The 23,233-nt window shown below is 40.1% G+C and overlaps 4 protein-coding genes across 5 annotated transcripts in view; 2 read left to right on the top strand and 2 right to left on the bottom strand.

Annotated features, from left to right (window-relative positions):
* Positions 1–5,870, bottom strand: part of dnm1a (dynamin 1a) — a 58,318-nt gene extending 52,448 nt beyond the window's left edge. For both annotated transcript variants that reach the window (XM_042395966.1, XM_042395965.1), the window contains exon 1: positions 4,824–5,870. In XM_042395966.1, the coding sequence (XP_042251900.1) occupies positions 4,824–4,984 (161 nt within the window). In that variant the 5' untranslated portion in view covers positions 4,985–5,870. The remainder of the gene's footprint in view (positions 1–4,823) is intronic.
* Positions 5,871–6,624: 754 nt separating this feature from the next.
* On the top strand, positions 6,625–17,327 carry ciz1a (cdkn1a interacting zinc finger protein 1a). The gene is made up of 16 exons (XM_042395018.1): positions 6,625–6,879; positions 7,301–7,547; positions 9,137–9,264; positions 9,378–9,610; positions 9,851–9,968; positions 10,161–10,248; positions 10,371–10,483; positions 10,579–10,658; positions 10,781–10,999; positions 11,091–11,221; positions 11,451–11,544; positions 13,295–13,408; positions 13,498–13,647; positions 13,815–13,893; positions 14,013–14,134; positions 14,375–17,327. Exons 2-16 carry the CDS (start codon positions 7,381–7,383, stop codon positions 14,930–14,932), a joined length of 2,394 nt encoding a protein of 797 aa, XP_042250952.1. The 5' UTR covers positions 6,625–6,879; positions 7,301–7,380; the 3' UTR covers positions 14,933–17,327.
* Positions 17,328–17,475: 148 nt separating this feature from the next.
* Positions 17,476–19,959, bottom strand: bbln (bublin coiled coil protein). The gene is made up of 2 exons (XM_042395020.1): positions 19,381–19,959; positions 17,476–18,478 (listed from the first exon to the last, which is right to left on the bottom strand). The coding sequence occupies exons 1-2, from the start codon at positions 19,457–19,459 to the stop codon at positions 18,219–18,221; spliced, it is 339 nt and encodes a 112-aa protein (XP_042250954.1). The 5' UTR covers positions 19,460–19,959; the 3' UTR covers positions 17,476–18,218.
* A 175-nt stretch (positions 19,960–20,134) lies between these two features.
* surf2 (surfeit 2) lies at positions 20,135–23,139 on the top strand. The gene is made up of 6 exons (XM_042395019.1): positions 20,135–20,556; positions 20,793–20,944; positions 21,142–21,245; positions 22,012–22,197; positions 22,465–22,604; positions 22,721–23,139. The coding sequence occupies exons 1-6, from the start codon at positions 20,482–20,484 to the stop codon at positions 22,811–22,813; spliced, it is 750 nt and encodes a 249-aa protein (XP_042250953.1). The 5' UTR covers positions 20,135–20,481; the 3' UTR covers positions 22,814–23,139.
* Positions 23,140–23,233: the final 94 nt, after the last annotated feature.

The raw sequence follows: 23,233 nt of genomic DNA, 5'->3' as shown, positions 1-23,233 counted from the left end.
AAGTAAACCTACATCCTTCTCAATAATTCTTATAATGTGCTCCTTCTAGGGCCCTTTGTAAAGAACTTGGACTACAGCCAACAATAAAAACATAAATTACTTTGTGCCAAAACATCATCAAGTCAAACCTCAACTGAGAGGTGAAGCAACAAAAAGCTGCAATACATTTAATAAACTCCTAAAGTCCGATTCTGCTATTGGTTTTACCCTTAAATCTTCACATGATGATGTGAATATTGTGCATGAAAAACAAATGAGCAAATGATAATCATGGCAGTGGTTCTCAACCTGAGGGTCGAGACCCCCACGAGAGGGATTAATCTAAGCAGTGGTGAAGTGATTGGACAGGATAGGAGAACAGAAATAAACAAGCTTTCCTCTCATTTTTGCCTCATCTATTATGAATTAGTGTATTTTATCTCTGAATGCCTCTAAAACTTAAATAAATAAATTAAAAAAATTAAAAAAAATAAAACAAAAAAAAGTCCTCTTTCATTTAACTGGTAGACAATGGAACATGTGACAAGGGGCCCCAGGTAGAATTTGCTTTATTTTATAGGGCCACAAGCCAAAAAGGTCAGGAACCACTGATCTATGGTACATTTAGTATTTGTTGTGTTTTAGGTGAAGCAGTTGAGGTGCTGTCCATGGTGCTGAAACTAGTTTCTGGACAACAAACATGCAGCTGAGCTCATAATGTACTCAATGCTTTTGAAGACATAATAAATACTGACTGTATATTGTTGTATGTATAACATTAAATTATGAATATGTTGCATGATACATTTAACCAATGAATTCTAGCTTTTCTGAAACTCCCGTCTATGTGTGGTGTCACTTTCTCTGACAACCTTTTACACAGATTCATAAGTGAGTTTACACCTGACTAGTTAATGATTTTGTTTCTGGTATCTACTCATTCAAATCAAAAAATGTTATAATTTCAGTACCAATATGTCAACAATTCTTACTTACGCCTCTGGCCAGTTTATAAATATATAATATGGGTCTTTGACTTTTTAAACAATTTATTCATTTTGTTGTACAACTTTTAATTTGAAGCATTTTTTTCCTTTTCACTGTGACTGTTGATCAACTTTTTCGCCCCCTTTTCAGATAAAATGTCACACTATGCATGTAATAATGTTAAATTTAGTCAAATGTGCCACATGAACAAACATCCCAACTTCCACCTGAACTCCTGTGCAGTGAAAGGTTTCGCCCAGCTGGCACTGTCTGTGTTGTGCACTGGAGACCAGTCAAGCTCCCTGCTTTGTGTGCGCTAATTGAACTCATGGGAGGTGAAAATAGAGACACGGTGAGAGACGCAGATGGGAAAGCAGGGTTGTGTTAAAATTCAGATTTGTGAAATGTGTTTAATCACAGGCAGGCCGATGGGACACCAGCAGAGGATACAGAGCTAACAGTTGCACTTGACATGTGTGTACAGGCATAACTTATAAAGTACTGAAACAATTAGTTGATTAAATGATCAGTCAATCAACAAAAAAATAATCCGAAACAATTTTGATAATTGATTAATTGTTACTTTAAGTGAATTATCAAGAAAGAGTCACTGACTTCAGCTTCTGCACTGTGAGGATTTGTTGCTTTCCTCTTTTTGTTTGTATCATTGTCTAATGCACAAATGAAAACAGTGACTTTAAGATAAATTGTTTGCTAAAGGTATTTTTTGATGAAATTAGAGCTGCAACAATTAATCGATGAGTTTATCAACAGAAAATTAGATATTCTTTAAGAAAATAGTACAAAAATTCTCAGATTCTAGCTTCTTAAATGTGAATATTTCTGGTTTCTTTAGTCTTCTATGACGGTGAACTGAATATCTTTGATGATCAACGTTTTGCACCATTTTCTGATATAGATCAAACAACTAATTGATTAATAGAGAAACTTATTGTTAGATTAATACATACTGAAAATAATCATTAGTGGCAGCACTAGATGACATACAGGGTTATGTATCTTTGGTACATTTGGTGGACCTCTGTATTTTTAGTTTCAACTTGTTGCCTTTGCTTTGTAGTTGAGCACTTTAATATTTTATGGCAATAAAGCACCTTTGAATTGTACTGAGATAGAAAAGGCTGGGAGGGGCGGGTTGAACTGAGGTGATACGCAACAAACTGAACGGTGACAGACTGAAAGTAAACAGCAGCTCTCTGCAAGACAGAGACACTGAGAGAACAGGATCAAAAAAAGGATGAAGGTGAACATACAAATTTGATTATCGTGTCCTCATTAGCACAGAATATTTTAACAGATTGGCTACCACTGAGGCTGTCCTTGTCCCTATGTCACACCTGCCAGGCCTGCGGCAGCATCACAATCAAAATGTAATTCACCTGAGAGGAAAGGTGTCATGGTTCAGTACCAGGAGTAACAAATTATTTTGGCCAGATTCCATATCACCTCATGTAGAAATATTAAAAATTCGATTAGAAAAAGTGGTCTGACAATTATCTGATGCAAGTGTATCTCTGCCATTATGCATATTTATAAGTCTCCTATACTTTAGTATTGATTGTCTGTGTTAACTGTAAGCTGCAAGAACAGATAGACGTAGAACAAAGCCAGGACCAGAGCTGTATGAGCAAAATAAACAGTCTTACATCACTGCCAAAATCAACCGTGACGCTGTTGGTTTCTATTAAACGTAAAAAGGATGAAAAAGCAAGCAGCTTAATGACAGAAACCTCACATTAAATGACTTTCTGAGAGGCATCTGTGTGAATGTCTGAATAAGAGACAGTGATAAGGGAGGAGAGAGACAGAGAAAAGAAGTGTTGTCACATGTAAACACACAGCGTATTGTACTTCTGTGTATCGGTTTAGTCCGATAATGCAAACGCACTCTGCCACTGGGAGGGTGACATAAGACTAGAGGAGTATAGGAGGACCTGAGTGACGTCACTGCAGCTGGTCTAGTGCAAACGTTAACACACACAATCTCTGTGTGAATCTGCTTTACGCTTAAAAGCAGGTTTCATTGTAATATAACATTTGCCTTCCGATAATGTTTCAGTTTTCCTCGTCTACGTCGTGTCATGACCGTCTAAAAATCCCCGGTCCCTCCGGAAAGGCGGCGTAATTAGGCACAAGCTGTTTCCATGACTACAGCTGAGTGAGCACAGCAAAATGTGCTCCTCCTGATGAGCGTAAAGAGATTGTTTTAATAGTAGTAATTACTCAAAGGAAACTCTTGTGGTTTTAGAACTGTGGTATTAAAAACACAGCCCACCAAAAAGAGAGATATATGTTGATTTCTCTACTAGAGGGATAAGTATAAGATTAAGTACCATACAATGGCTACTAATGGTTAAAATACTTACTTTTAGTTTCCTTTTTTTGGTTTTGGTGTCAGTGTTCTTACACTGGAGATTATCAAGGTGCTCATTAAGTTAAATCAACCTCAACCACTATAAACAAAACAGATTTTCCTTCCACAAGCAGCATGTGTAGATTACCCTGACATGTAAACAGTAGGCGTGTCTCACCTACTACCTGTTAAGATGGGGATTAGCACTGTTGCCATGTGGTGAACAAACAAATGTAAGTAAAGACATCAGAGGTGTAGGGCGAAACAGATAATGACGCCAGATGTGTTCACAGCTAATTAGATCTGCCAGAAAAGGACGAATCAATTTAAAAGACTGTTATCTCAAATAAGTTGCGGCACAGATGCATCCCTGTCTTTCCGCTGGGATTAATTGCATTTTGATGCTGACGTACCCAGGTCTTGTTCAGTGGTGTTGGTGGTGGTTGGGGGAGCTGGCTGGGAGCCACAGTATGCACACACTCTGACCTTGCTTAAGCAGGAAATACTGCTGAATCACACAGTTGGTGCACAAAACGGATGTGAAAGTCTACAAAACCACCATTAAAAAAAAAAAGAAAAAAAGTCCAGACCTTGTGATCATTTATGAAATAAAAGCAAAGCAGAGTTGACAGACAGATAGTTAGATAGTGACACTCATGCTGTTGCCTGAATGCAGTAAGCTTCACTTACAGCATAAGCACAGGCAGACAGATGGATGAGCTGAGCTGGAAGGGCTCAAAGCTCAGGTGGACTCTCTCTCTCTTTCTCTCCCTGCAAGGTCATACTGCAGCATAGCAGATCAGATTTGTTCCCCTCGCTTTGTTTTGAATCATCATCATCACTGACAGAGAGAAAACTGAGCACGTTTGCCTCGTTTTGAAGCCTCTCCACTCACACACACACATCTAGCATTACTTCTCTCCCTTGCCTGGTCAGGATTAAATAGCCTGTAGACAACAAAATGGTAGCTCTGCCACAGAAACAATACATCTCCCTGTAACTGTATCTGCTGTACAGGAAGTCAGCATCCAAACTGCTCCTGCCTCTTTGATAGATATCCAAGGATGTATTATTATGAACATGGACAATTTAGTGTCACTTTCACACACAAAATGATGAAGTTTAAGACACTTATCCTGGTTTATAGCCTTTACAAACTACTATTTAACAGGTTCCTGAATGCATCATGCAGCAGTTAACAGATGAACTTCACTAGGGATTTATGTAGGCCTACAAAATAATCTCCTTGCCTCAGTGTGTTCATGGGAGACGGGATGTAAAACAAATGAAGCTGGTGAGATTTATGTTGAAAAGCACTCATAAAATCTAAGTGCAGCCTGTGTGTGTGTGTGTGTGTGATTTAAACCTGCCTGAGAAGGGGGATGGGGGACTGGGATGTGTAAATGAAAGCTATACTGCGGCCGTTTTGCGTGATGCACCGGGGGCGCACCGACGCGCACCGCAGCCTGGAAAAGCTACTTACTTCCCGACGAAATTCTCCAGCACCGAGCTCTTCCCCGCACTCTGGCCGCCGACCACGGCGATCTGCGGCAGGTCCAGGTTCGCGTTTTGACCGATGGCGGAGAAGGCATCCTGCATGCGGTTCACCAGAGGAATCAAATCCTCCATTCCCCGGTTCCCCATCTTTGCGGTGCAATCGACGGGGTGTCTTTCCTTGTCAGGGCAGCGAGGGATTTATTTCTTCTTGTCCTCTTCTGTCCCTCCTCGCCACCCTCGCGTTCAGAGGGCGTTTTGGTCTGCGCACACACCGGTTCACTTTTCGGTTTGCTCCCTCATTGACTGCGCCTCCCTGGTGTGTCAGATCACCTCAGCTAAAGGACTCTCTCCAGCACCGAGCACCGCAGGGGGAGGATGAGGATGATCTCTTGTATTTCCTCAGGAAAGCTCCCTGCAGTTCCCATCACTCACCGCTGGTGGTGACACTGCTCCACTTTCCATATGCTGTCTCAAAATGTGCTGAGAACAGGAAATTCAGATTTTTCTGAGGCACTTGAGTTTAATCGTTGTTTGAATGCATTTAGAAAGATGTAGAATGGAAATGTGGGATTCATATCTCCAGTTTTGAGTGTTGTTGCCTTCACATACAGTTTTGTGTGTTGTACAGATCTGTCCATGGTGCTGAATCTCTTGGCACCTTGGACAGGGACAGGGGGCACTCTATAACTTTGTGTGTTAGTTTTTTGTATATATTATATATTTCCACATTAGCAGTGTGGCCCTGAGTGAAGTGTGTGACAACTACTAGATACATTGCCATCATATTTTATTTGTGTTCACCAGAGGATGAATTCTGAGGATTTTGACTTTTCATGCAGATTCACATACGTTTGACCAAACCTTTTTGTTCATGGCAGATTAGCTTTAAAATAAATGACCAAATTCCTGTCAGCCTCAGCTGTACTTTGAAACTGTGTCTTAATTCAGTGGCTCTTAAGGATATGATGGATGTGGAACATAAATGTGGCTCCTCGGATCACTTTTCTGATGGACAAGTGCTTGAAAAAGCTAATGTTAAGTTGGAAAGCTAAATAAATAAATGATAAATAAAATTAAAATTACCTTTTACATGTTACAGCAAGAGTGTAGTGTGAAATTAATAAAATAGGAAAAATGCAAAATCATTTAAAAAGCTATTGTATACATAAACATACATAATGAATCAAGTGTCCTACTGATGATATAATAATATTTTTTTTTAAACGGCCACATTTAGGTACATACTGTTAGTATGAAAAATAAACACAATGTACATAAAAAAAATATATCAAAGGATATGGTATATATGTATATCATTACTATATATGGTATATACACAGACACATAAATTATTTATAACTGATTATAATTATTATTATGGTTTTTATATAGTAATAGATGTGTGTGTACATCTTTTATACATAATTTATAAATAATTATAAATTATTATTGTAGTGTAGTTATTGTAACTGTGTTGCATTATTTTCAATAGTATATACTGTATATAATATATGAAATACAGTAAGTAGTATAATAGTGTTGACTATGTTTTTACTTCTTCTGCTCTTATGACTTATAGTAATAAGGTTAATAATATAATTATATAATTCCTACAAAGTGCAGTGGTATTGTTGTAAAGTGCTTATTTCAGTATAATTGTATTTCAGTTTGAGTTGTTAGTGTTACAATGGTATTCTACTTTTAACTGTTTAATATTAACAAGGGAAAAAACGTTAAATAGCATTTAACTTGTTGTCATCATGCCAACAAGGTAAATGCTATTCAGTTAGAAAATGAAGCAATGTTAGTTTTAATATTAAATTTAGAAATACTACATAAACTTCAGGCTCATCCTTCCGACACCAGACATGTTCTCAGACGGCCGCTGGAGGGAGACAGGATCCAGAGCTTTCACCACACTGAGGAGCTGGTTTGGGTTTCTGTCTGTCTGCATGTTGCTACGGACTGAGAGCAACTCTTTAACCCCGTGCTATGATTGTAGCTGGATAATCAGTCTTCACCGCCGTTTTCCTCTTTGTGAAGTAAGTCGCAACAACTGCAGGAAGCCTGAGATAAAACATATAAAGTACCTGAGCAGGCGCAGCTGCTTGAATGCTATGCTAAGCTAACTTGGTGGCTAATGTAGCTTTGTTTATTTCATGACAGGTGTAGCTAGTTCATTTATTGGCTCAAGATTGCTACTTGGTGTTTGTTCCGGAACAACAAAAACAAGCGGTTAACACACTGTCCTCTTCGTAAAGTTGGCTAACTGAGCAAAGAGAGTAAAACAAACTTAGCAAGCCAAAGGATGAAATGTTGTTAGCTTACTTGCTAACATTAGCTAGTTGTCATCGCGAAATATGAGAGCGACCTGTTGTCTCAGGAGGTGTCGCACTGTTGCTGAGTTGTTCTAGCAGCAGGGAACATAATCACATCAGCTTTTTCCTTCTTCCTCCGATTCAGGGATCTTTATATTTCCATCTAAAACACGGGTACCTCACAGCTGCCGGTCTGTCAACACACGGAGGAAATTAAAGCCCGTAATGTTCAATCCGCACATCCATCAGCAGCAGCAGCAGCAACAGCAGCAACAGTTTCACCAGCACCTGCGGCAGCTACAGCAACTTTTCCAGCAGCAGCCTCCTCCTCCGCCACCGCCGCAGCCTCCTCCGGGGCATCATGTCGCCCATCACCACCACCAGACACCGCGGTAAGCCCTATTACTCGAGGCCGGGGATTATGCGAGGGCCCTCGAGGTCAGATATGTGGCTGCTGACAGTGGCAGATTGAACGATCTGGAGATAGATACACATATTTAGATGTAGTTCTTTAATTTAAATTGAATATTTGCACAACTTAGCTATGTGTGAGTCTCTTGGTGAAGGCTCATCTAGCCCAATCTCTGTGATTTTGCTATGACTTTTATGCTTTAGTACTTTTTAAAATTTTTTATAGTATTCGTTATTATTACCTGGTATTTGATAGTATTTATTCTGCACTTGTGCAATTTTAACATGTGTTGTTTTTTATATCTTATTGCACTGGGACCTGAGCAATCTTAATTTTGTTCCCTTACATGTACATGTGTCAAAATGACAATTAAAAACCTTGAAATACTAATTTTATCCCTGAAGTAAACATGGGAGCCAAAACCTGCAGTAATAATTTTGGCCATTATCTTTCCAAGTCTAGCACCACTGGTACAAATGACATTTTTGACATTGACATTTTTACTTCCTGGTTCAAATAGTTTCATTTGTCAAACAGTGTTATGTGCTTATTAAAAGTCAGACTATTTCCATGCTCTGTTATCGGGCCTGCTCAAAGGTAATGCTGATAAATTTGCAATTATAAAAACACTGTTGCAAGATTGGTGGCACCACACCAAAACATATGATCACATCACATCTGTTTGGCAACTATGTGAGAGATAATATACAGCAAGCTGGTCATTATTGTGAAATGAACCCCGACAGGGTGATGCAGGACCCCAATGTGACCCAATCAGAATCGAGTATTCAACAAAGCCGTGTAATAAAACCTAATCAAACCCTGATCTTATGATATAAAGCACTCTGGCCTGTGCTGTCGGTTTGCGTCATGTTACCTGTCAGCTTTTGTTAGTCCATCTGTCATCCTCAAGGATGCAGGTTTATTGTTTATTCTGAGGATGAGTAGAAGCAGCAGCCAGTTCAGCTTTATCCCACTAACACCCTCTTATCTGTTTTCTGTATTATCTTATATTATCTTTATTCTATGCTAATGTTTGGTCCATGGTTTTTTGTATTTACCTTAACCCTATATAAAGACATTATTCTACTGTTCTTATGGATTTGATTTCTATTTGTATCAGATAATACATGTGAGATTATATGACTGGCTGTTTTTAAATAATTGCTCTGGGAAGTTGTTGTGAGTACTGCTTTGTGATTAAGAAGCTATAAAAAAAATAACAATTTAAAATGGAATCTGGGCCAAAGCTGATATGGGAGCTGATTTCTGATAAAGATGAGTCAATAGTGCTGCTGTCACTCTACAGAGTTGACTTGATCAGAACACAAGTTTGAAAAAAAAAATCCTATATTTAAAATAATTATCCTAAATGTGAAACAATCAAATTGATAGATGTCAAGTGTCTTTTTGTTTTCCTCCCAGTATTGCCTGTATTAAAGGTTAGCAGTGGGACTATGTTACTGTGTTTTACAGGAATAAATCTGCATGTCTTTAGCTACAGATTTCAGTGAGGTAATTTGAAATAATGCTGCATCTGTATTTTTCTCGTCTTTATTTGTTGCCCAGAGCGATTCCTGTGCCTCCCCAGACAGCCCCTCCTCCCAGGATGGTCAACCTGTGCCAGGCGACCCAGACTACCATCATCGCCCCCAATCCCATGCTGCAGGGGGCCTTACTGATGCAGCAGATGCAGGGTACAGTTGGGATTATAGTGTAAAAGACAGCAGCATCTAGAAAGGGGCATAAACAGACAGCAATCTGTTACACCTGATATGTCTCTCCTTACCCATGTGTTCCTGTCATCCAGGTAACATGCGGGGCTTCGCGATGGGTGGACAGCAGTTCCGTCAGTTCTTCACAGCTGGAGCCAGGTCGTCTCTGCTCGGGCCGGTTCCCATGGGCATAGCCCTCAAGTCCCCCATCATGGGTTTCCCATCTGCTCGACCTTTCCACCCACATGCTCGCTACTACAACAACAACAACGCCACCACCACCACAGCCTCTTCCTCCTCCTCCTCCTCTTCTTCCACCTCTACCACAGTAATTACAACAGCACCATTATACTGATTACAATATAATGACTGTGTAGGTGTTCAGTCAAGCTGTCATGCTAATCTCCGGTTAAAGGATCACAGTTTGGTGATAGTCAGAAGCAGTGTAAATGTTCTTGCTGATGTGTTTGTAGGTAATTTGAAATGCAGCCCGCTCAAAGATTATCAGGGCTTGCCACTGTGTTTGACGTGACAAGTCTGTCTATAATCATGTTATCTTTGCACACAGGACGCTGCGTCTCGCCAGCCAGACAGGAAGAGGGACAGCAAGCAGATGGCAGTAGGGAGCAGCGATGACCAACCAGCAGCTAGCAGTTCCAGTGAGACTGGTGATAAGATTGAAACAGGTAGAGCTGCAATCTAGCCCAGCACTGAAATATCTTAATTGTTTAAGCTTGAAGGGATATAGTGTGAGTTTAATGGCATATGTGACGTTCAGTTGGTGTCCATGTCAAAAGTACAGAAGAATACATTGTTCATGACTTTGGTTTTGCATTGTCTATTATAAAGGTTTGTATGTGTTTGGATGTAACCCACAGATGGTGCTGCAGGAGGAGTGGATGGAGCCACGCAGCCCTCTGAAGAGCAACTTGAAGAACCTGCAGTGAAGAAGCAGAGGACGGAGGAGTAGGGAAAACATTGTTTATTTTTACATATAAGAGAACAGATAATAAAAGTGTTATGGCTTAGTTATTTTAAAGTCACGGAATTACTTTAATAACCTTTGAATCTCATTATATCCCGCTCAGGTCAGAGGAGCCTAAAGAACAGTGTGTGGTTGAGGCAATCACTATTGCAGACACAGACGAGGGCGTTCTCTCTCCAGAGTGTAACAGCAACACGGACGACAGCCACCCTGATGGTAAAATACACCTCATCTATATATCATCAGTTTGGAGAGCAGGTGTTTCCAGTCGAGATGGACATGTATTGTATGTTTCTCTGACTTTTTCCTAGACTGCATGATTCTGGAGGAAGGAGGCTCCACGGCGGGATCGGATGCTGTTGAGTTGCTGGAGGAGAGCACTGCTGCTGAGGTGAGGGGAGCCTTTTTATTTTGTCTCCATATAGTTTGGGAAGTGCAGTCTGTATGTCTGCCATCTATCTGTCAATATACACAAAACTGGGTTTAGATCTGGTTTGCGACACCTCTCCGTAGGTGCACAGCTTTTCGTCTGCCCCGTCACTATCTGGCAGGCTGAGTGAAGACAGCCACCAGGTTACCTTACCCCCGGAGGAGATGCCACAGGGCAAAGATGCTCCTTTAGCTTCACCAGATCACCAGGAAGAAGAAGAGGAGGCTGAGGCGGAGGGCGAGGCGGAGGGCGCCAACAAGTTCTACTGCTACCTCTGCAGCATCACCTGCCACAACCAGCAAGTAGGTTGAATGTAAACAAACACACATGACGAAAAGTCACAGTAAATTCATCTTCTGTCTTTAATGTTCTCTAATCTTGTGTTTTTTGTAGAACTTCAGGAGTCACATGAACAGCGTTTCCCACCAGCAGAGGATGATGGAGATTCAGCACATGAGCAACGCCTGCCTGGTTACGCTGCTGCCACGAGTACAGGAGACTCTACAGGGAGCGAGCAAAGATGGGTCCGTATTTAAATGCACAAATATGCATTTGGCTTGTGTTTTGTATTCTTATTTCTCTAAAGCAGCAGTTTCAGTTTAAATTGTGATAATTATCTTTTTTATTTTAACCAAAAACAAATTTTTTGAGGTGAGTCATTTTGAGTTTAACATAGGAGAAGCTTTTTAAAAAAAGGGGTAAAAAAAAGGATGTTTATGAGTCTTGAGTAATGTTTGTCTGTGTTCTCTGCAGGGAGAAAAAAGCAGATTTGCAGCGTTGGTGCGCCACATGTCACACCCACTTCACCAGTAGCATCATGGACCACCGTCGCACCAAGGAGCACAAAGTAATCAGCTCCTGAGTTCAATATCTTTAAAAAATGTGAAAACAGCTTATCTGATTGCTTAAAATGAGAGGACAGTATATAACAAAACTGAGTACACCTCTGTGCAATATCACCAAAATGTTAAAAGATTCAAAATGTATCATCTTACAAAAATGGTAGTATTTTTAGGGTTAAGTGTAGGGTATTTGATCTCATTTATAATTAAAAACAAACAGGTTAGATAGACTATATTGAAAATACAGGCCTCAGAGTATATCTGTGACTTCCAGTTAAGAGTAATTGCCTGAACAAGGTTATAAAGAACCTGTGAACACCACAACTTTCTCAGTTTTGTACTGGGTTGTGTCTAACGCAACATTGCTCCACATGGTAAGGAACGGCATGAACGAGTAAGAAATCAGACTGAGAGACTTCTTAAAGATGGTAGAGGGTACAAGATCATTGGTGGTCTACTGAACAAAAGCCAAAACACAGTTGCAGCAGTGGTTAGGAGGTACAGGAGGACCCATATTACCAACAACAGTTACCGTCCTTGAAAAACGACAGCACGCACAATTCACTATTTACGCAACCTTGCATTGAAAAACAGACGGGCAAGTGCCTTTGACCAACAGTGACTGCTCAGACTGTGCTGACGACATTGCATGAAGTCAGTCTCTATGGACGACGTCCAAGAAGAAAACCTTTGCACACAAAATGGCAAGAAAATGCAAGATTAAACTTTGCCAAAGAACATGATAAGAACCCTAATGAATATTGGCAGCACATTCTTTGAATAGAAGAAAGCAAAATAAATAATTTTTTTAAATCAGATGGGGTCCAACATGTTTGGCGTAGACCTGGCCTAGACTACCACAGTGACAGCATAGTGCTGACTGTGATGGAGGTGGAGGTGGGAATGTACTCATATGAGGTTGCATGAGTGCAAAATGTGTAGGAGAGATGACATTTACAGATGGCACTATGAAAGTTTGTATACCCAAATACCTGAGGGAAGGATGACTCCCACTCAAGACGGATTGCAGGAGGGGAATTTTCCACAATGACAATGATCCAAACACACTGCAAAGATCACACAAGAGATTTTAAAGAAGAAAAAATTGAAACTATGACCTGACCGAATATGTCCCCTTACTTGAATCCAATAGAACACCTTCAGAGTATTTTAAAGGTGCAGTGTGTAGAATTTAGTGACATCTGGAATATAATATTCATAAGCATGTTTTAAGTAATGTGTAATCACCTGAAAATAAGAATCATGTTTTTGTTACCTTAGAATGAGAGGGGTATTCAGTTGGTTGCAATCTGCAACCTCACCGCTAGATGCTGCTAAATCCTATACACTGGTCCTTTAAAGAGTAAGTTAGAGCAACAAAATCCCTCCAGCAAAGAGCAACTGAAAACAATCATCTGTGAAGAATGTCAGAACATTTATCCACAGATTTGGGTATAAAAAATATTAAAAAAAAAAAAAAAAACAGAGTCTCACTAATGAAGGGTGTGCTGACTTTTGTTGCAGTTTGTTCTTAAATATGGACCTTTCATAATAGTTTAATTAGTCAAACGTTCAGTTTTTCAAATAAATTGACTTAATTTGTCATGCGTTTTGTCTAAAAACAAATAAAATTGTATTAAATGGACAGGATTTTTAATTAAAAATTAAAATTTTAGTGATTATGGGCAGGGGTGCCCTCAGTTTTGTTATATGCTGTTATTAGTAATGATCTGGTGTCCCTTCGTCTCTCCCCAGCTCGCCAGTCGAACAGCCATCTCCTCCTGCACAGTCTGCAAGAAACACTTCAGGACCTCCCAGATTTTTGTCGAGCATTTGCAGTCCCAGGAGCACCGACAGAAAATGGAGAAGGTATCTGTACTTCTGATTTTCCATAGGTGGTGATGAATTGAAATACTCAACTCACTCACTCACTCTGTACTTATGTTATTGTTTCCTAGCTTCAGGAAAAGGAGGGCTCTGAGGCCTTGGCCAAGCTGACCACCATGGACACAGACGGCTTTTCACTGGAAGAGGAGGAGGGCAGCGAGGTGGAAGAGGGAGAGGATAGGCAGAGGAGTGAAGGGGACCAAGACTCCACTGACCAACAGGTGCTTTTCATATATCGGCGATTGATTATTGTAGCCAGTAAACTTCACAGTTCAATCAGTACATCACTTTGAGATACAGTGTAATCTCTGAAATAACACTTTTAACACCTCTTAGTTGCATTTATCATAATATAATTGTTGACTGTGTTTGTGGTGACCTGGTACAGGATGGCTGGACCTCCCCTAAAGAAGTGACCCTAAAGGACTTGGCCAGTGATGAGGAGTACGACTCTGACACAGTCTACGGTGAGTGATGGCGTTCTCCTGCTTTTCCTTGTAGTTCAGGTTTACTGATGACATTTATTATTATTGTATAATATTAATAATAACGAGTGACGTTTAGTCTTTGATTTCTTTTACCACAGGGTCCAGTTTCTTTGTTCCAGTAGCAGGTTTTATCTGCAGACTCTGCAACAAATTCTACCACTTTGAATCCTCTGCCCTGCACACCCACTGCAAATCCCTGAAGCACTTTGAGAACCTCAAGGTTGGTTTTTAATGACTGATTATCTGTGGCCCAAATTAAATTATTGTTGCTGTATTTTATTTAAAGAATTCTACTTAAAGTTAACTAATACTTGTTACCATTTGCATTCAGCATTTCAGAGAGGGATGTTTTTTTGTTTTGTTGGTTGCTCTTAAAGGGATGGTTTGCATTAATCTGCATGTTATCCTTGAGGAATCTTCCATATCCCTATTGTGGTGTTTTTGTGCTTTCTTTTCTCAGAGGCATAGAGCATTGCTCAGTCAAAAGGGTGAAGCTTCCAGAGAATCTCTCTTAGCTGAGGACAGCCTCAGGTCAGCACCAGAAACCACCACAGACTGTTTGGATGAAAATTCCCTCTCCCATGACACAGGTTTAGTGACGGACCTAAACTCCATGCAGCCTAGCATTACACTCACCCGACTGAGCATGCAGGCAGAAAACCAGCAACAGGAGAACCAAGCCGAACCCGACCCGACCTCACAGGACTTAATCACCACCTCAGCGACCAGCAGTGGCAGCACAGACCAAGAACTAAGCCTCCAAAATGAGGAGGAAGAGCCCACATCCCAAGCCTCTGTAGTCCAGGAGAGTCCAGGTGAGCTGGCTGCTGGCAGCACAAAGGAGCCAGACTCGGAGGCAACAGCAGCAGCAGCAGCAGCAGCAGCAGCAGCTGCTAATGAAGAGGAGGAGGAGGAGAAGGAGGAGAAGGAAGCTCCTGCTGCACGGAAAAACAACGGCACAGGGAAGACAAAAACCACAGCCAAGCGCAGGTCAGGGAGGGCCGCAAACAGACGTTGAGTCAGAGATAAGATGTGGAAAGAAAGGAAACCTGGTACAATCCCAACCTAAGGACATGATGTGTCAGTATATAAAGAGGTGCTTCATGGACCAAGAAGTGAACAGCCATGTTGGAAAGTTTGAATTAAACACACACCCACAAATAGTAAGACTGCTGATGATGAAATACGGTGGAACAACTGCTCTCCCAGGGTGGGAATAAAGACCCAACATGACGGGACATAAAATACAAGTTAAAATCTTCAGTGGCTGGTAAGCCTTTTAATTTTGGCTCCCAGTTTGAAAATCATGTTCTTTAGCCTGCCTGTTCCTTTCAGTGTTCATAAATTGGTGGAAAAAAAATCCTTTTATGTTGCATTAATTGAAACTAATTTTCTTTTTTAGATGAAGAGATGCTCTTTAAATTGGTTACCTAATAGAAAAGCTTTTACATGAACACACAGATTTAAAATCATAGAAGCTGCACACAAATTTGATATATACAATATTTTAAAGGTGTAGTATGACATTAATTTTCTAAACACTGGAAAGAAAAATGAAATGTGCTTTTTTAGGTCACAAATTAAAATGCTTTTTTTTTTTTTTTTACCTACTATTACAATCAGTGTAATTGCTCAACTGGCTCATCAAAAAGTTAATTTCCCACCCTGCTGTCCTCAAGGATCAGGAGTTAGATGAGGGCTGATTGTCAGTTGTTGGGGTTTTTTTTTTTGCAAATTCTCTAGCCTAGCTAGATGAATGATTGTTAACATAATATAACCTTCAAGTGTAGAAGACTGTACTGATAGTAAAGTGGAGACATTTTCCATAATGCTAACCACGTAGCACACGCTTTTAGCGAGTTGAAATGTAGAATGTAACCAAATTAAGTGTTCAAACAGGCGACAACTTCTGTTTTTAAAAAAGTGTTAACACAAGCAAGATGGTACTTTGGCTTGAGTGTTGAATCGTGCAAAATCTTGAATCCGATCATAGCTTTGTTGATGAAGAAGAGATTGTTCAGGGCATTTTTTCATCCTTTTTTTTTTTTTTTTTAATTTCTATACATTTCAAGCTGATGTTGTGTGGGGGGGGGGGGAAGTTGTCAGTAGCAGTGGCCTTCTTTAAACAGTACTGCACACATTCTTACAGGCCTACTGCCGGTGACCGGGAAACTTTTTTTTGTGTATCAAAGATATAAAATCCCAACACAAGGTGTCAGAGCTGGATGTAGTAGTGGACATCTTTTGACAAAATGTCTAAAAACCCTTTTACATCTGCACACAGTCATATGGAAAGAGTACTCCAGTATTCTTTCTCTCAATGCGTTTCTCTCAATGTAAATGAGAGCAGCAGACAGCTTCATCAACATGCCAAGTGCAAGAAAAGGGAAGTGTTTCTACGAACAACCAGGCACTGAATTTAAATTACAAGCTGTCCCCGACTCCCCGGCGACTTGAAGTCTGGAAGCTTCTTTGGACATTTACAGGCTTGTCATGTAAGACAGGTATATGCTGCTTGAAGCACAAAGTTGATTTTCCTTCTCGCTGGATGTCAAAATTGAGAATTAATTTGCGTAACATGGCTCATGTTACCACATCAGTCACATTCCCATAGACATTTGTCAAGTGTGCCTACATTTAGAAAAAAAATAGTTGCTTTCATGTTTCCATGGACTTAAATTGAGCGTTCTGAGCATTCACAGCACAAAAATACTGTCAGATGATGCTTATTTTCCTTCAATTTACCATTGCATTGATTTTTTTCCCCCCCTCATTAAGATATTTGGTTGCTATACACTGGATAGATGGAACCACAGTTGGTCTCAATTTTATGTGTGAGGAGAAACCCTAACATGCTTGCAGGTATTTAAAGTTGAAAAGTATCCTTGTTAAGGTTCAACCTGTAACGTTCAGTGGACTATCCCAGTTATAGATTATATGTATATAATGTATAACTTTGGTTCCAGCATTTCAGCCGCCACAAGGTGTAAATAAGGAAGTATTACTTCCTTCTTCATGACAAGTGTACTGTTCTGGAAACATTTTATCCTCCGTTAAAGAGAAGGATATTTAAAACCATAAAAGACTGGTTCAACACATGTAGCAAATCCTGTAGTCATTGTGGCAACCGTCACATGATTAATATCTTAATCTGTTCTGTCTGAAGGAACGGATCAAATTCTAAGATGTACATTTTAGCTCTGATACAGAACGGAGCAGAAGAGGGGGAAAAAAAGATGTAAAGGATAATTTCAAACAAAGCTGAATGTTTCTTATTGTATTTTTATTCAGCTACTGACAATTTGAGATCAAAACAAGTGATGTTTTCTAACTGCTGGAAGTTTAATGTATTTTTGGATGTTTGTTTTCTGTTTGGGGGTCATTTTAATTTATATTAAAATGTCTGACAATTCCCATGTTTGTGGCTGCAAAGCGTTGACTTTTTTTTGCCTTTTACTTTACATAAACACTTTTCAGACAGTTCTTATCCTAAACATGATGATGAAAATAAACACACACTTCATCATGCTGCAGATGAAACATAATACGGTGGTACACATCTGGAATGTGGCATATTTACTTCTTGGGATACATACAGTAATTACAGAGAATGCAGCTATTACAAAGCTGATGTCAACATCAAATGGATTCTGGGTAAAACCAGAAACATGCTATAATGTTATTTTGATGTTTGACCATGAGGACTAACTCAAGCTCATGGAGAGTTTGTACTGATCTGCATAACATACATCAGTGCTGATCACCACAGACATCAGCACATTATTGCGTGTGGAGTTACAAATTCAAATCTCTTGCCTCCTTTAATTAATATAATTGATGCCGAGTCTCTTTAATTACCTTCTTATAAATCCACTAGTGTGTTCCTTGCTTTAGGATTTGTAATTATGTCCCACATGGACCTCAATGAAACTGCAGAGGGAGATACAGCCTTTTACATAGCAACACTGCAAAGCAAGTTGGTAACAAAGTGCTAAGTAACTGTGATGTCCAACGTCTTTGATAAGCTGCGTGAGGTCAATGAACTTCAATCTTCTCAGGAACCAAACACCAGCACACCACAGTTCAACAAAAGGAGAAAAACTTGATTGAGTTCAGTGACAGAGGAGATGAAAAACATCGTTGTCGTACATACGTCTGCTGATGGGGGTGCAAATTCACATAAGAATCACACAGAAAGGGACTATGCGGATCAAGGGTCACTAGTCCAACAGACAGAGGTTAGGACTCGAGTCAACCCTCAGAAATATTTCTATCTGCATTTTGCTGAACTCAATCCTCTTTCTCTAACTGCTCTTGTCACTCATTTGCGAGCCCCCGGTGTCGTCATCCAGATCTTCTGTGCTGGGTGAGGAGGAGTCCGTGTCTGCAGGATGGGGCTCCTCCGGGTTGGGAGAGCCGAGCAGCTGGGCCCTGAACTCCAGCCGGGCTTGTCGGTTGGACTCCATCAGTTCGTGCAGTTTGCCGTTTAGTGCGTCGTTCCGCTCCTCCAGGTCATCAAGATAGGAGTTGATCTGATCTAACATGGAGTTGATGGATTCATACTCTGTGGATACATGGTAGAGACATTAGATTTTTCTGTTATGCAAGGTAGAGAGCTGCTTCCTGTAGATTAAGGAGCTCCAGGTTTTAACGGTAAAAGATATATTTTAGAATGTAAAAAGCTGTTTATTTATGTGTACTGAAGCAGTTATTTAGAGCATTAAAGGCTGGGTTCACAAGTATTCAAGTCTGTCTTAAAACAATAGTCAGGAGCCCAAATGAACATTGAAATAGATTTTTCTCGCCATAATCATTCCTCCTGTTCATACTGACCATTAGAAGATCCCCGTAAAAGCACTTACAATGTAATTGATAGGAGCAAAAATCCACAAGTATTTAAAGGTTTATCTGAAGCTAATATGAAGCTTCAGTCATCTAAATGAGCCAAATCAAGTAGGTATCTTTAAACATTACAGTCTTTTAAGTGTCACATTTCCTCTTTTTGTTACTATACTTCCACCACAGCTCAACAGGGAAACACAAAGAGGGAATTTGATGCTAAAAGGACTGCAAATGTGGCAGATAGCCACTTGATATGAGTGATAGCTGAAGCCTGAAGCTTCAGATAAACTTTTGAATGTATTTTTGCACAAAATGACTGTGTGGACACACTGTGGATTTTGGCACCCATCACTTACAATGAAAGCACATTTGAGGAGGATCTTTTAAAACAGGAGGAATGGTTACAGCCTCTTTCAATGTTCATATGGACACGTGACTGTTGTTTTAAGACAGACTTGTGAACCTATCCTTTAATGCTCTAAATAACTGCTTCGGAGCAGAAGTGTCTAATTTTGTATATTAATCAATGAAATGGCACAATAATTTGGTGGATATTCCCTTTTAACGTCAATAACATTACGCTACTAACGCTAACATTTATGAATGAACACGCTTGCTCGTTACCTTCTTCGCCGAACTCATCTTCGTCGTTGATGATACCATCGTCAATAGAGATGTTGGGATCTCCATTTGGTCCAGACATTATTTAAATACCTGCGTCTGTTAATTTATTGCCCAAAACACGTAGCTAGTTTTAACCGGTTTAGCTAGCTAGCTAGGTAGCCAGCGAACTAGCATTAGCAAAAGCCTCTACGAGCAACAATTTAGGCTTAAGCAAGAATGTCCCCAGATGTACTGATAAATGTCTTCTTCACCGGTTTGGCAAAAAAAAGTCAGGAGGAAATATCAGACAGGGTTAATTTACCAGCTTGACGTTTAACTAGAGGACGTAAAATATTTGTTTACCGTGGGGGTTTAACGTTCTCAGCAAAGATTGTTTATTCACAAGGAAGATGGCCGACTCTTTACAAATAATCTAATAATAAGTGATACCATCGTCAATACTACACCAGAGAAAATCTGTTAGACTGGTTTAAAGTTGGTAACTAGTGCCTGCAGTCGAGCAAGGTCCAGTTTTTACATTTAAAACCTCCCGAATATCCCCGCGGCTTACTTCGCGACTAGACACATGGTTTCTGAAAATAATGACAAAGTGGGCGCTCTTCTATTACCCTGCTCTCTGATCCCGAGCTGTCAGATCAGATACTGGTCAGTCATGTGATCAGTCAGCTGACTGGACGCACTGCTGACACCTGACTTCAACGTTTAATTTTGGACCATTAGTCACTTAAACTGCTTGTCGACAGAAATGCTTCAGATAAAATACAGCTCTACCTCATAGTAGCTTAAACTGATTCACTGTATACAGTTTTATAACGTTTATCGCGTTTCGTCATCAGTTCAGCGTTACTGAAAATCTCGTCCTTTACTCGATTTGCTCAATTTGATTTAATCAGAGGGGTCGTATTTGATAAATACCATGATGGTGTTTGAATAAGAAGCTTTATCTTCTCGTCTAAGCTGACTTTCCTTACTGTAATCAGTGGGTGGCGCCAAGATATCAGTCAACAGAGTCGGTGCACTCAACCCACGTGTAGACATTTCCTGAAAGGGGGGTGGCCTGATCAACACATTGAAATATCTGTTTTGGCGTGTTTTTAAGCTATGGAAGATTTACCTGCGGACCTCAAAGCTTTTCTTTTAAATCATCCTTTTCTTCAGCTCACAGATGGCAAAAAGGTTAGCGAGCAAATTACTTCAGATCGCACGAAATTCACTTTCGTGCAGTCGTGATGCTAGCTGTATTGCTAATTTACCTCATGAGCCATGCACTGCTAAGTGTTGTGATGGCTAGATGTGTTGACCAAGACTGAAAAATCTGCAAATGATTACCAGTTTTATTGCCGCATCATGCTAAACGGCATGGTTAACATGGTTAAATGTACCACATGCGTCACCTAATGTGTTGTTTTCAGATCAAATGCACCCTGAATGGCCACGAGTTTCCATGCAACCTGACGGAGCTGCAGAAGTTCACTCAAGGGAAGAAATATGAGAAACTGAGTGCTACAGCAGAGTTCAACTACAGCCAGTATGAACCACATATTGTGCCAAGCTCAAAACAACCGTAAGGAAACTCTTTTGTTTTGTCCAGAAATGCTGCTGTCTGTCAGTGTTTTGTCATTTTGCAAGAGAAAGCAACAGAACCTTGTTTTTCTTGCAACAATTATTGTCAAGGAAACGCCACAATTTGTCCCTCAGGAATCTGTCAAGCTGATCTACATTTTGTGATAAGTTTTCTGATGTTTATTGTCTGTTTTCCAGCAATCAGCTCTTCTGTAAGCTGACCCTCAGACACCTCAACAGGCAGCCGCACCATGTCCTAAGACATGTCAACGGGAAACGCTTCAAGAAGGCCCTCACTAAATGTCAGTGCATCACTTATCTACATGGATGACACATTTTCCTGGTTATGTCATTGTGGGTTACAGATGCTATGCCTTTTGAACAGTGGAGATGTTACACAATCCAAGACCCAATTCACATAGACTTGAGTTGTGATGCTACTAACTCAGGAAGGAAATGAAAGATAACTGACTTCACATATCTTTACATCTCTGCTGAACATAACCATTCTAAATCTGCTCCGACTGACATTCTTCTCGCATTTCGGAGACGTGTTCACAAATTTAAGCAGCGCAGTCACTTAGAAATACATAAAATAACATCATGTTCAATTTAAACTTCCATGCCAATATCAGCTATAGACGGTTATTTAGTCACAATATTCCCATACATTTTTGATTTCATAGAAATGCTCTTTAATATCCATTTCAGGTTTTATCTGTAGTGTTTGACGTCTGTTCTTATCAGTATTGCTTATGTACCTTGATCCTTCAAAACGCCTTAATAGTATTACTTACCCTTTTCAAGTCATTCTTAATGACGCTATGTGTTAGCATAGCACTGACAGATTCAAAACTGAACCTGAGACGTCACTTCTTTTAAAGTTTGGAATCAACATCATTCAAATCAGAGCTGAACTGAAAAAAGGCTAATATGAGAACGTCATTGTTATGTAATACGCTGCAGTTATGAGTTGTTGATGAGATTACCAACAGACCTGCAGCTCTCAGCATGGACGAGTCACACCGTTGCTTAATTACTGATGTGACTGTCTCATTCCTTCCCTAGATGAGGAGTGTGTGCAGCAGGGGATTGAATTCGTTCCAGCCAGACTCAAACAGAAAAGGCCCAAAGATACCGGAGAGGAGTTCAATCGGGGGAGGGCCCCAAAACATGGAAACAGCATGTGGGAACCCTCATCCAGTGACGAGGATCACAGTGACTCAGAAGACAGCATGAGTGACCTCTACCCCTGTCAGTATCTTTTTCCACCTGTAGAATGGTAGTTATGTGTCATGGAGGCTTCCAAGTGTTTGCATGTTTTCATTCTATGTGTGAAGTTACTGTTTAGCACGTTCATACTCAGCTATATAATTGAGTTGGTGTTTATTTTAACTGGAAAACAACAGGCTTTAGTTCTCACTGCACCTGAGTCCAGATATGCAGATTCAGATTTGGTCAAACAGACTTATAAGGTTGCAGTTTTACTTTGTCGTAACACTGTGTTATATTTTCCCACAGCGTCAATGTTCACTTTAAAAAAACAAGAAGAAGAAGTTATGGAGGATGGCGAGGATGAGGAAGAAGATGACTTCCAAACAGATGAGGATGAGGATGAGGAAATGGAGGTGGACAAGCAGGTGCTACAGAAACGCAAAAAGGTGCGTAGAAGTCTGAAATAAGATTTTTGTGTGTGTGTGTGTATGTGTCTGTTTTACTAATGTTATTATGAGTTTTCCTTGGCAGACAATAATGCTGCAATATTTATGTCTTCCAGGTCCAGGGCGGTGGTTTTCAGAAGAAATTCAGAAATAACAATTGGAAATCGGCACGTAATAAGAAAAACTTGAAAGCACGAAGTGGAAAGTAAAAAAACGCAGAAGAATATCTGTAGTATTTTTATACCAGGACATTTTTCAGGCAGCAACACTCCGGTCCAGTTCGGAGTAGTATTCCTGTGTCCGAGGATAGCCTGACGTTTGTATAACATCCATTACATTTTTTCATATTTTCTGCATATGAAAAGATGTCTTTTTTCCCCAAGTTGTGATGTTGTACAGTTCTAACAAGGCTGGTTTAGGTGTCATGGAAAGTGTGTCTGTGGCAGTAAACAGATCATTTGTACTGGATATGTTTGTTTTCTGGTTTGCAGCCAAGAGCACTGTCCAAAAATACAACTCTGTTTGGATTTGCAAATATCTGTGTTTGGTTTTTTTTCACCAATCATGATGCATGTTTGAAATGTGCATTTTGCAGGAACCTCTTTCAGGTCATAAACCTATAATCATTA

The sequence above is a fragment of the Thunnus maccoyii genome, chromosome 19 (assembly GCF_910596095.1).
Source record: "Thunnus maccoyii chromosome 19, fThuMac1.1, whole genome shotgun sequence".
NCBI lineage: Eukaryota > Metazoa > Chordata > Actinopteri > Scombriformes > Scombridae > Thunnus > Thunnus maccoyii.
Note: the sequence above shows the minus strand (reverse complement) of the source record. Positions and strands in the feature narration are given on the sequence as shown.

What these genes read in the sequence shown, in the direction of transcription:
- ciz1a (XM_042395018.1), top strand. Translation starts at nt 7,381, where the DNA reads ATGTTCAATCCGCACATCCATCAGCAGCAGCAGCAGCAACAGCAGCAA. An exon ending in AAGAAGCAGAGGACGGAGGA is followed by an intron (nt 10,249 to 10,370) that starts GTAGGGAAAACA and finishes TATCCCGCTCAG; the next exon opens with GTCAGAGGAGCCTAAAGAAC. An exon ending in AGCACTTTGAGAACCTCAAG is followed by an intron (nt 14,135 to 14,374) that starts GTTGGTTTTTAA and finishes TTCTTTTCTCAG; the next exon opens with AGGCATAGAGCATTGCTCAG.
- bbln (XM_042395020.1), bottom strand. Translation starts at nt 19,459, where the DNA reads ATGTCTGGACCAAATGGAGATCCCAACATCTCTATTGACGATGGTATC. An exon ending in AGATGAGTTCGGCGAAGAAG is followed by an intron (nt 18,479 to 19,380) that starts GTAACGAGCAAG and finishes ATGTATCCACAG; the next exon opens with AGTATGAATCCATCAACTCC.
- surf2 (XM_042395019.1), top strand. Translation starts at nt 20,482, where the DNA reads ATGGAAGATTTACCTGCGGACCTCAAAGCTTTTCTTTTAAATCATCCT. An exon ending in GTGCCAAGCTCAAAACAACC is followed by an intron (nt 20,945 to 21,141) that starts GTAAGGAAACTC and finishes TCTGTTTTCCAG; the next exon opens with CAATCAGCTCTTCTGTAAGC. An exon ending in CATGAGTGACCTCTACCCCT is followed by an intron (nt 22,198 to 22,464) that starts GTCAGTATCTTT and finishes ATTTTCCCACAG; the next exon opens with CGTCAATGTTCACTTTAAAA.